Source organism: Pyrus communis, chromosome 1 (genome assembly GCF_041283825.1).
Source record: "Pyrus communis isolate YQ-2024b chromosome 1, ASM4128382v1, whole genome shotgun sequence".
Classification (NCBI taxonomy): domain Eukaryota; kingdom Viridiplantae; phylum Streptophyta; class Magnoliopsida; order Rosales; family Rosaceae; genus Pyrus; species Pyrus communis.
The window spans coordinates 12,075,669-12,092,530 of record NC_142565.1 but is presented as its reverse complement, the minus strand read 5'-3'; the positions used below and the strand labels follow the sequence as shown (position 1 = coordinate 12,092,530).

The following is a 16,862-nucleotide window of genomic DNA, read 5'->3' as shown; positions in this document are numbered from 1 at the left end:
CCCTAAAATAAAAATAAAAAACGAAAAACTCAGAAGCTAGCTCTTTTCAGTGATGTCATAGCAATGGCAGCACCAAAAGCCTTGAAACCAACACGACAAGGCCCTTACCAGCACACTACTTGTTCCTGACTGTCGGACTCTCCGTTTCCGGACTGTTCGACAACAGCACGTACTTCAACAGGTTCTCTCGTCTTGGCCTACAAACCGATCAGGAACAAACTCATCGGCTCTCTCGAAAATCAGGACAACAACTCCCCTTCTTTAACCTTAAACGCCCCGTTGTGGCTATCAATCAGGATATCCGTCTTTGCCTTTCCGTACTGCAACGGCACCGGCGGCTCAATCCTGAATGCTTCGTAGACCACATTTTTCATCAACGGCCTTTGCTCCGCGCCTATCGTTGTTTTTGTTTCTGAAATTACACAACCAATCTCGATTGACGGGTTTTGCGAGTAGACCAAAATGACATGTAAGAGCATCTTCAAATGAAATGTAAAAATGTCCACATAAACTATAACAATAAAAAAAGACCACACTAATATTCTCCAATCGAAATGTCAAATCCTATGTGGTGATGACAGGATTGGCAACAAGAGAGTTGCTGTCAAATTTGACAGCAGCTTCAAAATTAATTATTAATGTTTTTTATTAATTTTTTATTAGTTTAAGCATCATTGCAATTAATGTTAGAATAAGACTTCGGGGCTGAACATTTCAGCAGCGAAGTAGCGTCCTTAATGTTATTGTTGACTCCTCTTTTCTTTTTAACACGCCCTGATTAATATATAAGGGAAACGGTCCCTTTTTGCAATTAATGTTGCAATTAAGTTTTTATTAATTTAATGATTTATTTTATAATATAATAAAATAATAATGTAATTTGACATATCGGGTGGATAATAAAAACTTTAAAAGATGTCAAAATGCCACATACACTGTCAAATTTAAATTTTATGTTCAAAATTTGACATCTTATTTGGAGATGCTCAAAAAAAAAACAAGTGATTAACGAGTTTATTCATTGACGACCCAACCCTTTAAACATTCACTTAAATGTTAATTTTAACAAGTGAGTTGGATAGGTTAACGAATTGGGTCTAAAATGCCAGGTGAACCTAACCCAGATCTCAAAGATGTTACAAGTGTGGTGTGAGGCCCAATACTAACTACATCAATTTGGTGGTGAGATAAGCTGATGTGAAGCATTATCAAGTGGGTTAGCTTTGCTTCCCACTCAAAATCACCCTTTGGGCTCACTCTTTTAGTCCTTATACGGTCTTCACATTTGATAATTTCTTTTAGATATTCGACGAGTTTCTACATACGATCCTCGCATTTGATAATTTCTTTGAGATATCCGAAGAGCCCTTACATATTGGAATAATTTGAGGACCTCTTTTCTGGCCCATAAAAAACTCTTTGTCCCTATATTTAGGGACTATAGGGTTATGAAACCTCATTTAGGGTCCCTATTGGATATGCTCGCTATACAATAATTTCACTAGATAATATGATTAATAAAATGACACTTTTTGAGGCACCACCAAATTTGCTTTCCACAAAATTACTTTTTTTATTTTTTTATTCAACAACGGATTGAAATCCTAGTGTAAAGTAATTTTATCAAAACCACAAATTTCAAAAGTGATAATTGAATCACTCAATGGGATGAAGTTAATCCCTTTAAAAGCAAGGCACTAAATTGGTGGGATGTTATGCTCAAAAAGATCAATATTTAGTGGACAAGTGCTTAGAGCAGAATCATGCTCTTCATGTCCATCATGATGCTTGAGTTTGGGGCTACATCTAACTTTTCTTATTCGAGCAATATTCTAATCTAATCTAAACTATGGAAAGGGATTCTAACTTTGGGTGCAACTTCAAGGGGAAGCATACTACTATAGCCAACTTGCTATGCCCTAGTATGTTGGGGCGACAAATGGCTTAAGGTGGGGGGACATCTATCAGATTGTGAATGAGTCTGACTGTGTCTAGCTGTTTTCCTTACGAAAAGGTGATTCAATGGACACTCAGGAATTGTCTTTGGGCACCCGAGAACGGTTATGAACAACTAAGAATTTATCATTATAGTTGGGTGTCCACAGTACCCTTGTGCAGAAGCATATATTTAGAGAGGAATATCCAACTTTTGGGCTCATTATTGATTGTTAAAGGGCTCTGCTGCAACTGGAGCTGCAAGGGAAAGAGCCATGGCAACAAATGGCTTACCTTGGTCTAGATTTGCATTTGATCCTGCATGCACACTCAACACACTGCAACTGTTTTAAGTTGATGTCCTAGTAGATGTATGGTCCGACGTCAAGATAATGTTACCATATCTCCAACGAAGATACTTCTCAAATAGCCCGTCCTTCTGTAATAAAATTGCTGGCATAAATTTCAGTTGATCAAATCATTACATCCATTCTAATATTACAACGTCCACTAATCCCTTTTGAAGAATCAAGGTGAATAAGCCATTCTAAAGAAAACATTACATCCATTTCAACTGATCAAATTATCAATGAAATCCTCTTTATATATATATATATATATATATATATATATATATATATATATATATACACACACACACACATATATATATAATGGGGTAGAATTAATAACTTCTGCTAGTAATCACATTCTATGAAAACGGTAAGATTACATAACTGTTTCTTTGTTGCCAGTAGCTCGAAATAACTCCTTTGTTATTCCATAGTAGATTGGTACTTCGCCCACAAAGGTAATGAAATTCCACCTGAAAGCAGACCCACCAATAATATATGTCCCTTGAGTCTGACCATCTTTGCTTGTGCCCAAGTTCAGTTCCTTCAAGTCATCAACGGTTGAGTCCCTTGAGTCTGTCCTTGAGTTGTGGCGGAGCTTCTTTGATGTCTTTTTTAGAGACTTCCTCCTCATCAACCTCCACAACTGCAACATGGTATACGCCTTGGACCATCTCTTCTTCGTCATCCCCTTCGGCTCGTTGGTTCGAGGATTGACCAGTGCATATGGTTGTGCATCGGTTCACCTTCAACTGACTGTTCGAACTCACGTCCAATGTGGACTGGCGTTTCATGGGCGAAGGGATTAGACTTCGAATCTCATCATACCTGGCTAGGTTGACGTGTCTTTCTTTTTTCTGAAACCGGCCTTCTTTTCCTAGAAGGCTCTATTACCGTTTCGAGTGTGGTGTAGGCCCCATAAATGACGCTGCACCAGTTCAGTGGTGAGAAAAGCTGATGTGGAGCATTATCACGTGGGTGAGGTTTGTTTCCCACTCAAAATAACCATTAGGACTCACACTTTGAGTCCCTCTATGGTCCTTAAATTTGAGGATTTCTTTTAGATATTCGGCGAGTCTCTATATATTAGGATAATTTGATGACCTCTGTTTCGGCACATTAAAAACCCCTTGTCCCTATATTTAGGGACTATATGGCTATGAAACTCCATCTAAGATCCCTATTGGAAAGGCTCACAATACAATAATTCCACTAGACATCATGATTAATAAAATGAGACTTTTTGATGCACTACCAAACTACTTTGTTTTTATTCACCAACGTATTGAAATCCTAGTGTATTGTAATTTTATCAAAACCACAAATTTCAAAAATGTAATTAAGTGAACCATTAAATGGGAGGCACTCAGTGCAATGTTAAGGTCAAAAAGATCAATATTATTGAACAAGTGCTTACAGCAAAATCGTGCTTTTCATATCCATTATAGGGCTTGAGTTTGGGGCTATATCTAGCTTTTCTGATTCGGACAATAATCTAATCACTATAGTCTAAAGTTGGGATGTGAACTGCTCTACTCATGTTGGGTGTGAAGTAGGGCTTCCATTTTGAGTTATTAACAATATTGCCATGGGCTTTTGGGCCTGTCTTCACACACACACACACACACACACACACACAAAAAAAACCATCTTTGTTTGGGCTACTTTTTGGGATTTAAAATTTTGAAATTTTTTTGGTTTAGGATGGAGGATAATGTTATTGTGTTGGCGTCCCGATGGAAAAGCAATTGTTGTGGGGCTTGAAGGCAGAGGGGGTTGAGGGGTGCAAAAGGTGTAGTCGCATAGGGCTTTAAATTTGAAGGGACTTTCAAAATTTTTGTCACCTAATATTTATATGTAATAATATTCTATATTTAAAATTACTTTTGTTATGAAATAATGTTCTATATTCAACGATTGATTTTGTTAGCACGTTAAAATTTCATCTTACACTCCTTATAAGAGTAATTTTTTTTCTCTCTAAATACAAAAATTTAAAGTACAATAAGATATTTTGAGTGCCAATAATACACCATAAAAGACGGTATTTTTTTCAATATTATTATATAATAATGTTACATATTCAAGTGAAACTTTAAAGTTAGAGTTTTTGAAGTTCGTTTTCTTCTTTAGTTGTTTAAGATTGAACTGTTTTTGATTATTTAGTGAATGTTATGTTTGTAGCTCTTTTTACTTATTATTAATGCCATTTTTAAACTTGCAATCAATCGTGTTAAACTTTGTTTTGATTTAAGCGATTGTTTTCTAGTGTCAATACATTGTCCTACATTTTTTAAGACTTATCTTAAGGAGGGGCGCTTTTATAAATTTCGCACAGGGCCCCCAAAATCTCAGAGACGGCCCTGCTTGAAGGTGCAACAGTTTCTTTGCATGATGTTGAAGTGAGTAAAGTGTTGATCCACCGACGAGATTTGAGCCGTCATGTAAGGGCTCAATACATTTTCACTATTATGGTAAAAGACCACTTGCAGTAAAGTGAATGTTGATTTTGTGAGTAAAATGTTGATTTTTCAGTTAACACATACTATTGGTACTAATTGGTCAGTAAAGTTCCAAACTTGTCACTGTGAATTGCCGACATGCGTAAATTAGCAATATTGTTATGCAAACGATTAGCACGCATACACGGACACAGAGTTAAAGCTTATCATATGAATGTGGACTTACGATTTTCTACATTTATGCTTTCTAATATTTTTTATTTTTATTTTTTTAATTTCTTTGATGCAAAGCAGAATGGAAAGTTGTTGAGAAGCTTAAAATCGCATTCCGTGGCTGTTGTTTCACTTAACTGGGAGGAGGATGGACACATGACTAGAGTATGTTGTTGGAGTTTTGAGACCTTTAGTGTCCCACATCGGGGAACTCAATGTACCCAATTGCCTTTATATATCTTTAATCTTTTACATTAATATTTAGGATTTGGACCATTTGAAAATGAATTGAAGGCTTGGGCCTTATGGTTGTGTGGATTAAACTTATATAATATAAGCCTAAATTAATTAGATTCATTAATTTTAATTTCGGATTAAGTTTTTAATTAATTTATTAATTAAAAACGTTTTGATTAAGAGATACAGCTCTTAGAAAGAGTTGTGTACTTTCAAATACGAACATGTATTTGAGAGGATGTGAAACAACCTATATATTTGCAATCCCAGTTTCCAAGAGAGATCATCCTTTCTTCATTCTTCTCTTCCGTAGAAACTTTCCAAAGAGTAAACACACAAAGCAATTCGCTAGAATTCTATAATCCAGTGCGGGTTGTAGAGTTAGGTAGTTGTATTATGGTCGAGCAAACGTTGTAGAACCACAGGCACAAGAGTGGGATGAAAATTTTGTTCGAAGGACATAGTTTTTGCGCTAGCCTCTACCTTTGATTCATTCAAGTTAGTATCATTTTAGTTTCTGTATTTATTGTGTAATTTCATTTTGTATTGCATGAATTTTTGAATAATAAAGTATAATATTCAAATTCTGTATTTCTTTTTCTAAATTGTTCTCCAACATATGTTTCATCCATCTAATTGCCGGCCATGCACCAATTTGAGTTTAATGGACGAAATCAGATGGTTTTTCTTTACTTGAGCTTTTTTTGGGCACCTTTGCTAGTCTAATCTAAACTATGGAAGATACTTCTCAAACAACCTGTCTAATCTGAACTATGAACCAAATTCAATCAATTATTTTCATCAATATCAAAAGCATATGCACAAAATATGTATACAGTATGCACAAATTCAACCATTTCATGAACCAAACTCAAACATGCCCAACATCTACACATGCAATAAATATGCACAGATTATGCACATAATATGTACCAATTCATGAACCAAATTCAACCAAGTATGTCCAACATCTACACATGCACGGAATATGCACACGTGAAATGGTTCATGCATGTTTGTTGCCGGGGGCAACAAGATCAAGTTGGTAAGGATTAAAATATCCATTTTCCACAATTAAATACCAATTGCTGAACCTATTTCAATTAATTAATTAATTTCCAGCAACATCAAAAGCCTATGCTCAAAATATGTACATATTATGCACAAATGAATATCGAACAAACCATGAACAAAATTAACTTCAAAATACATGCATTTACACAACCCAAAACCATAATCCGTTAATTTTTCCCAAATTAACAGTACAAAACACTAAATCGCACCCAAAACCCTAAATTCTCAAATTGGGAAAACCTAAGTTCAAATAATGAAATTTCAATTCAAATTGTACTTTTTTTTTTAAATTTTTTTATTTTGTCATTGCAGTTGTTTGAATCGATGGATAACAAACTCGCCTTGGCTGCAAAACTTATAGAAGGGATTAGAAAGTTGGCGCCAGTCGGAAAATTGTTGTCACATCCCGGCCCGGGCGGGACCACTTCCCAGGCCCGACTCTACCATAGCACAATATTGTCCGTTTTAGGCCCCCAGCACACCCTCACGGTTTTGTTTCTGGGAACTTACACAAGAACTTTCCAGTGGGTCACCCATCATGGGATTGCTCTCGCGCGCTACTCGCTTAACTTCGGAGTTCCAATGGAACCTGAAGCCAGTGAGCTCCCAAAAGGCCTCGTGCTAGGTAGAGATGAGAATATACATATAAGGATCACTCCCCTTGGCGATGTGGGATCTTACAATCCACCCCCCTTAGGGGCTCGACGTCCTCGTTGGCACACCACGACCAGGGTTAGGCTCTGATACCAAATTGTCACATCTCTGCCTGGACGAGACCACTTCCCGGGCCCGACACCACCGTAGCACGATATTGTTCACTTTGGGCCCCCAGCACACCCTCACAGTTTTGTTTCTGGGAACTCACACGAGAACTTCTCAGTGGGTCACCCATCATGGGATTACTCTCGCATGTTACTCGCTTAACTTCGGAGTTCCGATGGAACCCGAAGCCAGTGAACTCCCAAAAGGCTTCATGCTAGGTAGAGATGGGAATATACATATAAGGATCACTCCCCTAGGCGATGTGGGATCTTACACTACTGTGAGACTAAGTGGGATAAACATAATCAGAGCACAGAAAGCCTAAGTGCAGTTCAGAAGAACGAATACTAATTACACAACACCCGAATGTGATCCTACATTTGTGATGTTCTGTCAGAACCACCGTTAAGTCCTCGTGAACCACCAAAGCTGCTTCTAACTAGAACCTGGAGGGGCGCAAAACAGAAAGTGTGACTGGGCAAAAACAAAGCTTTTCAAAATCATTTCATTATCAAAAGTTCTAACCCCTCGCTGTAAAACTTGTATAGTTTCCCAGAAAATAGAATATACACATATATCGAAAACATGTTTATAAATATGCCATGTCGAATGCCTCCACATAAAATGTAAGTAACCAAGGTAATGTAAATCAATGCAAGTAACATGTTAGCCGGAGTCACCTAACGTGACATGTACGACTGAATCTAGAGCTCAAATCCCCAACTCACTAACTATACCTACACACGAGTCGGAACCACCTAAAGTGGTCTGTACGACAGGACTGGGTTTAAATAAATATGCTCAAGTGCTATGATCACGTGAAGACTGGGCGAATAATCGCGGGTCACCTACGATTTGGTTTTGTTTCTGGGAACTCACACGAGAACTTCCCAGTGGGTCACCCATCGTGGGAGTGTTCTCGCGCGCTACTCGCTTAACTTTGGAGTTCCCATGGAACCCGAAACCAGTGAGCTCCTAAAAGGCCTCGTGCTAGGTAGGGATGAGAATATACATATAAGGATCACTCCCTTGGGCGATGTGGGATGTCACAATCTACCCCCCTTAGGGGCCCGACGTCCTCGTCGGCACACCACGACCAGGGTTAGGCTCTGATACCAAATTGTCACATCCCCGCCTAGGGTCCACCACATCCCGGGCTCAACTCCACTGTAGCATGATATTGTCCGTTTTGGGCCCTAACCACGCCCTCACGGTTTTGTTTCTGGGAACTCACACAAGAACTTCCTAGTGGGTCACCCATCGTGAGAGTGTTCTCGCGCGCTACTCGCTTAATTTCGGAGTTCCCATGGAACCCGAAGCCAATGAGCTCTCAAAAGGCCTCGTGCTAGGTAGGGATGAGAATATACATATAAGGATCACTCCCCTGGACGACGTGGGATGTCACAGTTGTGCTGTTTGGGGGCTGTGATTCTTCAAGTAGGGGGTTGGGCGAGAGAGATTGTCAAAGAAGGTGTAAATGTTGACCGAGTTGAAGGAAATAACTCATTTATATGGAAGGGGAATTTGGCCTTTTCAAGTTTCAAAAAATCTTATTTTTGTTATATTCTTGTGCATGTCGTGTGCATATCCTATGCATAGTTAAAAATAATCCTATTTTTGATCACAAGATTAAGAAAATAGATCATTTTTGTTAATTTCCCTATATTATATTTTAAAAACTTTTATATTTTCATCTAGTAAATTCTAAAATGAAAAAAAACCCCATTTTGCTTCCAATTCCATCTCGCTTTCTCTAAAGAGTAATGAGAAACTAAATTTGAAGATAAAATTAGTAAACTAAATGATGCGTTATTAATAAAAATTAGCATATTTACTAAGTAAGAAACCAATAATCAATTTTCATGTCTTTTAATTCTAAATTTTGTTTTTAACTCGTAACTAAGAAACCAATAATCATTTTCTACATTATTGTTAGCCCATCTACAAAAAAAAAAAAAAAAAAAAAGCATTTTCTCGAAAGCAAAAGCATCACGATTAACTCAAAAGCCGAAAGGCTGGTGAGGAGGACGACCATGGTGGCCACTGTCACTCCTCCTTATTTCCTCTTGACTGCTGATTACAGCTCCGAGCCCAACGCTCTCGACCCTGTAAGTTCCTTTTTCTTCCCGATCTTCAGAATTCAAACTTTGATCTTGTTACGAAAAGGGTAGCGAGAAAATGAAAACTTAATCTCTTGTTTCACAGTTTAATTTCTCAGGTCTGCAATTTGAGCTCATAAGTTTTGGGGTCTTTCCATTTCGTGTTCGAGTTGTAGAATGAATGTGGGTTGTGCAACTGGGCTTGTTGGGTATATTTTGTTTTCACTTTTCGTCGATTTTGTTCACGTCTTTTTAGCAAATTGATAATGTGAGTGAGATTTTGGGTAGTTTTCTCTGCTTGTGTAGTTACCACTCTGTAATTACAAATGTTTTGGTATTTGATTGCTCAAGACACCCAATGCGGTCTTTCTATCATTTAGCTTTGATTGTTTACGACCACGACAAAGTTGCGATTGTAAAAAGCTGGAGAAAATGTGATTTAGGAATGCTCTTGGACTGCTATGCTGTGTAGATTATTGAGCACTTCCTTTTTTCTTCCTTGAATGTAGAGTGGAGCATTTTTAATCAGTTAGGAGTGATGTGTTTTGCGAAAATTGGTAGTTTAAGGTACCTTTGAGTACATGAACCTAGTAACTCTAATTGCTTGCATGACCAATAAAAAGAACAAAAGCGAAAAAAAACTTTGTAAATCCTTGATTGCTGTTTTGTCTACATTTGTTATCGTTGCTTACAGTTTTATTTTGCTTGCAGTTCACTGATGTTGAAACGATGGTTTCTCCAACAATTTTTGGCGACCGTAGTTTGTCTTATCTTATGAGTGACAAGCCTCAGGAAGCTCTCAACAATGCAATGCAATGCAAGCACAAGTAGTTTCCTAGTCTGACACTTTGTATCTTATCTTTAGGCTGCTGCCCTTTCGGCCCCTTGGAATGGACAGTGAAGCTAAGCAGCACTTGTTATGAACTCTGTGTGAGAATGTATCGTTCTTAGGATATGTAAACACAAGTAAATTTATTCATCTGGTGGTTGATCATTATGTGCCAGGCCCTAGACCTGATTCAAGAGAGAAATCTTCAGATGCTGACAGATTCTTGCTTGGAATGACACCTTTCTAGTGATGATGTTACTGAGTTGGCACGCTTGGCTTCACAATGTTTACAATCTGAACCCTGAGAGCGACCAAATCCAAAGTCATTAGTTGCTACTTTGACTCCTCTTCAGAAAGAAACTGAGTTTAGCTCTCTCGTCTGTTTCTCTAATTAAGCATTATATTCCCAACTATACTCGGGGAGTATAGTTTGACTGTTTGAAATCTTCACACAATTGTTTCTAGGTCTATATTTTGGGGCAGTCTTGTAAGCAATATATTATATGTTATCTTCTTTTCACTGGAATCAATCTGAGCTATTTGTGTAAGCTCGTATCTAATTATCTGCCGATTCCTTCTTGTATTAATACTGAACCTTGTACCAAGCGGAAATATTTGAAAACTTGGGCAAGGGACATGACTCTAATTTGTTATTAGTGAGGACTTGAAAGAGCTACACTTTTGTTTAGTGCCTTTCATGGTGAATGATGTAAACCCTTACGTAAGTACATATATACTTATTAAATCATATGAAGATCGAACACAACAATGCATATGAACTACGTACTGCAGTAAATGCATGCAGCATTGTTAACCCTAGTTTGAGCATAATGCATTCTGTCGATAGACAATGAATGCATGGAACTTACTCGAGGATGATGCCATAAAGATCAAGACGTGATTAAGACCTTCCCTTCTCTTGGTAACGTATTAGATCTCTCTGCTGTCAATAGGACTAGCACTAGCATTAAGAGAACCATGCCACACCCGAGAAAGGGGATCGAAACCCTAGTTATGAGGATGTTATAGAAAGTGAAACTGCCTTTCATTCAATACAATCTGATAATTACACAAAGTCTGATATATATATTGTGGGCATTCTAACAGATTACACTTATGCCCTTAACCAAACTAACAAACTACAAAACAACTAAAACAAACTATAAGCAATTCTTATGAACACTTTGATGACTCTTTACACCCCCTCAAGCTGAACTTGGAAGCATCAAAAGAACCAAGAGAAAGCTTGGACTGAAGATAGAGGAATCGTTGCCGAGACAGAGACTTAGTATGAATGTCGGCCAATTGATCTTGACTACAAACATATTGAACCTTGATGAGATGGGCAAGAACCAGCTCACGGATGTAATGATAGTCAATTTCAACGTGTTTAGTCCGGGCATGAAAAACTGGATTAGAAGCTAAAGATATTGCAGAGATATTATCACACCAGAGATGAGGAATCTGAGGTAGTTGAAAACCAATATCTCGGAAAACTTTACAGATCCAGGTTATTTCAGCCGAAGTGTGAGCCAAAGACCTGTACTCAGCTTCAGTAGAGGATCGGGCAACCGTTGGCTGTTTCTTGGCACTCCAACTAATCAAATTAGAACCAAGGAAGATGCAATAGCCACTGGTGGACCTTCTGTCAAAGGTGCACCCTGCCCAATCAGCATCAGAGTATGCTGTAAGGTGCAGATTTCCGGGTTTAAACCATAAGCCATGAGTGAGAGTACCTTTTAAAAATCGGAGAATTCTTTTAGCAGCTTGAAGATGGAAATCCCTCGGAGCATGCATGAATTGACATACTTGATTCACAGCAAAAGATATATCTGGCCGAGTCCAGGTAAGATATTGCAATGCACCAACTAAGGATCGATACTCTGTGGGATTAGACAAGAGAGAACCAGTATGATCAAGTTTGGCCGTGCCTAAGGGAGTGGAACATGGTTTAGCACCATCCATTTTAGTCTTCTGAAGAAGGTCAAGTAAATATTTGCCTTGGTGTAAGAATATACCTTCAGGAGACTGGTGCACTTCAAGTCCCAAAAAATAATGCAATGAGCCTAGATCTTTGACAGGAAAAACAGTGCTCAGTTTGTTGATAAAATGCTGACAGAGTGTAGCATTAGGACCAGTTACCAAAATGTCATCAACATATACAAGGATGATCACCAAGGTGGGAGCTCGTAAGACAAACAAAGAGGCATCAGAAGAAGACTGTTGAAAACCAAAAGATCTCAACACCTGAAATAACTTGTCAAACCAAGCCCTTGGAGCCTGTTTAAGACCATAAAGGGACTTTTTAAGCTTGCAGACATGATGTGGAAAAGAGGGATCAGTAAAGCCAGGAGGCTGCTGCATAAAAACATCTTCTTGTAAATCCCCATGCAAGAAGGCATTACTAATGTCTAACTGATTTAAAAACCAGTGAAACTGAGCAGCAAAAGACAACAGGATACGAATGGTAACAGGCTTGGCTACAGGACTGAAAGTTTCGTTATAATCGATGCCTGCTTGTTGGTGAAATCCTTTGGCAACAAGGCGAGCCTTATAGCGATCAACAGAACCATCAGGATGTTTCTTAATCCGAAAGACCCATTTACAACCAACAACATTGTGAAGAGGAGAAGAGGGGACAAGAACCCATGTCCCTGTAGATTGCAATGCATTAAACTCTTCTTGCATAGCAGTTCTCCAGTGAGCATGCTTGGAAGCTTGCAAATAAGTAGATGGGACAAAATCAATAGAAGAGGGAAGAGGATGCTTGGTGGCCGAGAAGGCCTTGGGTTTGAAGATCCCTGCTTTTGACCGAGTAAGCATAGGATGAGTATTGGGCACAGGAGAAGCGACAGAAGGAACCGAGATGGGAAGACCAATGGAATCAACAGTAGGATCATGTGAATCAATAGTGGCAGCCAGTAGATCATGTGAAGTAACAGGAGCAGCAGGTGAAGCAATAGAATCAGCATGTGAAGCAACAGGAGCAGCATGTGAGTCAATAGGAGCAGTATGAGCAGTGGGGGTAGTAGGAGCATGTGAGGCAATAGGGGCAGTAGGTGGGACAGTAATTGAGGCACTAGTAATGCAGGATCGGGAAGAATGAGGGACAGTGAACTGCAAATCAACTGAAGACACAACTGGAGATGCAGTATTAAATTGAGAAGCACTCGGGGACAATGGGTGAGAGTGATGAAATGGGAATGTAGATTCATCAAAAATAACATGACGAGATATATAGATCCTCTGGGTCAATGGATCCAAGCACCGATATCCCTTATGTTGAAGACTATACCCCAAGAACACACAATACTTACTTTTGCTGTCCAGTTTGGAAGTTGTATAAGGCTTAAGCCATGGAAAACAGCTACAACCAAAGACCTTCAGCCGACCATAATCAGGAAAAGTATGAAATAATAATTCCCATGGAGACTGCATCATGCCAGAAATTGGAAGGCGATTAATCAAGTATATAGCAGTGGAAAAGGCCTCTACCCAGAAAACATGAGGCACATTAGAAGCAACCAAAAGTGTGCGAGCAGTCTCGACCAGATGACGATGTTTTCGTTCTGCACAACCATTCTGTTCAGGTGTATGCGGACAACTGAATTGATGTATAATACCATGAGTTTTGAAAAAATTCTGTAGTGCAGTGCTAGTAAATTCACCCCCTGAATCTGAACGAAACACTTTGATTTTATTGCCAAGAAGGTTTTCTACATAACTCTTGAACTGAACCAATACAGAATACACTGCAGATTTGGATTGTAAAGGAAAGAACCAACTATATTTACTATAGTCATCTACAATCAACAGATAGTATCTAGATCCACTCACTGACATAACAGGAGCTGGACCCCAGAGATCACAATGTAAAAGGTCTAAACAAGAAGAAGAAGTAGAACTAACAGAACTGAACGGCTGCTTGTGACTTTTTGCAAGAGCACAGTTAGAACAAAAGAAATCCACTGAAGTCTTTCCTGTGAGAGCAAGCTTATTTGTTGAGAGAACACGCCTGAATATTGATGAAGAAGGATGACCAAGTCGACTGTGCCAAACTGAAATCGGTGCTTTGACACTTATTAAGGCAGTAGGTGAAGTAGCAGAGCGATGAGATGACTGAGATGTACATTGCAGGGGATAAAAACCATCTTTAACTGGTCCCCGCAAAAGCGTCTTCCCCGTAGAACGATCCTTTACAAAGGATCCATCAGAATTAAGAGTCAAAGAACAGTAATTATCTTTGAGAAATTGATATGCAGATAGTAAATTGTGCTGCATTTGTGGTACATGAAGAACATTTTGCAGTGTAAAGGTAGCAGAGGGAGTATGTAAAAAAGAAGAACCAACATTGGTAATTGGCAAACCTTTACCATCACCAATGTAGACCTTGTCTTCACCACGGTAAGGAGTAGGAGATGAAATGTTAGAGATGTCATTTGTAATGTGAGAAGTTGCACCCGAATCAATAAGCCAAGAAGGAGTGGGCTTTGATGAAAATTGTGCACACATAGCAGCAAGTTTAGCAGGAGGAACTTTGCCAAATATATCAGGGTTCATTCGATCAAAACAGTCAATAGCCTCATGACTGTTTGATCCACAGATTTGACACTGGATACCACGAGAGCCTTGAGAGTTACCACGAAAGCCTTGAGAGTTGCCACGAAAGCCTTGATAATTGCCACGAAAATTTGTACCTTTATAAGTGCCACGATGTCCACGAGCATTGCCTCTATAGTGTCCACGATGACTACCACGGTAATTACCGCGAGAAGACTGAGATTGAACAGCAAAAGCTTGGTGCGGTGGCGGTGTAGGCAAAAGAGGAGGCAGCGAGTGAGCAGCAAAGGCATGGAAAGGCTCTGTGGTGTTAGAGGAAGCAGCTTTCTTCCTTCTAGTCATTGATAATTCCTTGGTGAGCAGTAAGCCATGCAATTCATCCAGAGTTGTATGGGAAAGACGAAGAAGAAGAGAATCAGTAAAAGATTCAAACTCATCAGGTAAGCCAGCCAGTGTGGCCGCAATTAGGTCACGATCTGTGACAGGAGCACCAGCCGCCATCAAGGCATCAGAGATTTCCTTGATTTGTTGAAGATAATCAGAAATTGACTGTGAACCTTTCTGAATGGATTGGAGACGAGATCGTAACTGATGAATGTGAGCATCAGAGACTCCTCCAAAGCGCTGCTCAAGCTTGATCCATAGATCCCGAGACGACGAGACACCAACAGTGAAAGGAATCACTTCTTCAGACAGAGTAGAATTCAACCAGATGAGAAGATTCTGATCTTTCTCATTCCAAATGTCAAAGTCGGGATTGATAGATCGATCAGAAAGAAGAGGTGATGGACAGACCTCAGTACCTTCAATGATGCCAAGGAGCTTATACCGGCGCAGAATTGGAGCAAATAATGCACGCCAGGGGAGATAATTGGAGCGTTTGAGTTTAATTGGCACCATACTTCCAATGTTTTGGATCGTCAGAGAAGCATATGAAGACGAAGACATGGCAGAATTTGACGAATTAGGGTTTGGAGCTTGCACCGACTCAAGGGGAGAAGACGAATTGGACGGAGTCGCCATGGCTGATTGCAGCGAGAAAGACACCAAACAACAAGATCGAAGCAATCAATCGAAGAAAAACAATGAAGAATCACAGCAAAATTCAGAGAGAAAGATCAGAAATTGAGAGCGAAAGCGAAGAGGATCGAGAGAGAGAAGGCCGTGAGGCGAGACGGTCGTGATACCATATAGAAAGTGAAACTGCCTTTCATTCAATACAATCTGATAATTACACAAAGTCTGATATATATATTGTGGGCATTCTAACAGATTACACTTATGCCCTTAACCAAACTAACAAACTACAAAACAACTAAAACAAACTATAAGCAATTCTTATGAACACTTTGATGACTCTTTAGATGTAACTGCCCCTCCTTTCATGGCTGCAGTTACTTTCAGTTTTCCAACTCCTCATAACCGTTCTCTACATCATTTTGTACTAAACTCATAGTTTTCTCACCTTATATTATACATTGATCGACATGTATAAGTTTCATTACATCATATCTCCTTATAGTAATGTTATTTCATGTCTTTATTAGGTGTTTTGATTCACTTCTGACATATAAGTTCTAACATTCTCCCACATGAGAATGATCAAAACATCTAATGAAATAACTAACAAGTCACCACTCAAAGAAGCATTAGTTGAACTTTAGACAGTATAATACAATTTGCAGTTTAAGGTATCTTAGAGTATTTGCATGATCAATAAAAAGAACAAAGCTGAAAGAAAAAAAAAATAGTAAATCCTTAATTGCTGCTTTCTCTGCTTTATCGTTGCTGACAGTTCTATTTCACTTGCAGTTCATTGATTTTGGAACAATGGTTTCTCCAACAATTTTTGCCCGGCGTAGTTTGTCTTATCTCATGAGTGACAAGCCTCAGGAAAACAAGTAGTTTCCCCACTGTTTGATATCCTTTCCTATTATATTCTGATTGTATTCATTTATTTTATTTATTACAAACGATGTATTTTGACTCCATCTGTTTGATATCCTTTCCTAGTATATTCTGATTGTATTCATTTATTTTATTTATTATAAATTTTCAGGATGGCAATCCCAGAATATCCACCTTTGCCCGATGAAAAATAGTAGGGATGGGAAGAGTTATAGTACAAATCTGGCATTTACTCCTCCTGAATATATTAGGATTGGTAGGTAGATCTTGGAAAAAAGTGGCGTTTATTATGATTTACTTGACAAACATCCTTTAAGTATGCAGTTCAACAATTATTATACACTGCAGATCCCTTGTCTTGCAAGGAGAGTGACACCAGAAAGTGCAATATATAGGTTTAGACTCTCTTGATTGATCTTCTCAGCAGAAA

General features: G+C 38.8%; 2 protein-coding genes across 4 annotated transcripts in view; both read left to right on the top strand.

Moving 5' to 3' along the window:
- Positions 1-16,862, top strand: part of LOC137720239 (serine/threonine-protein kinase BSK3) — a 107,175-nt gene that overhangs the window by 34,063 nt on the left and 56,250 nt on the right. The gene's annotated exons all lie outside the window — the stretch shown is intronic.
- LOC148699174 (serine/threonine-protein kinase BSK1-like) lies at positions 8,959-16,847 on the top strand. Its single transcript, XM_088697898.1, has 4 exons — positions 8,959-9,144; positions 9,847-9,962; positions 16,584-16,692; positions 16,801-16,847. Exons 1-3 carry the CDS (start codon positions 9,070-9,072, stop codon positions 16,624-16,626), a joined length of 234 nt encoding a protein of 77 aa, XP_088554024.1. The 5' UTR covers positions 8,959-9,069; the 3' UTR covers positions 16,627-16,692; positions 16,801-16,847.

Coding starts and splice junctions, on each gene's coding strand:
- LOC148699174 (XM_088697898.1), top strand. CDS start 9,070: ATGGTGGCCACTGTCACTCCTCCTTATTTCCTCTTGACTGCTGATTAC. Junction 9,145..9,846: donor AGCCCAACGCTCTCGACCCT/GTAAGTTCCTTT, acceptor TTTTGCTTGCAG/TTCACTGATGTTGAAACGAT. Junction 9,963..16,583: donor GCAATGCAATGCAAGCACAA/GTAGTTTCCTAG, acceptor ATAAATTTTCAG/GATGGCAATCCCAGAATATC.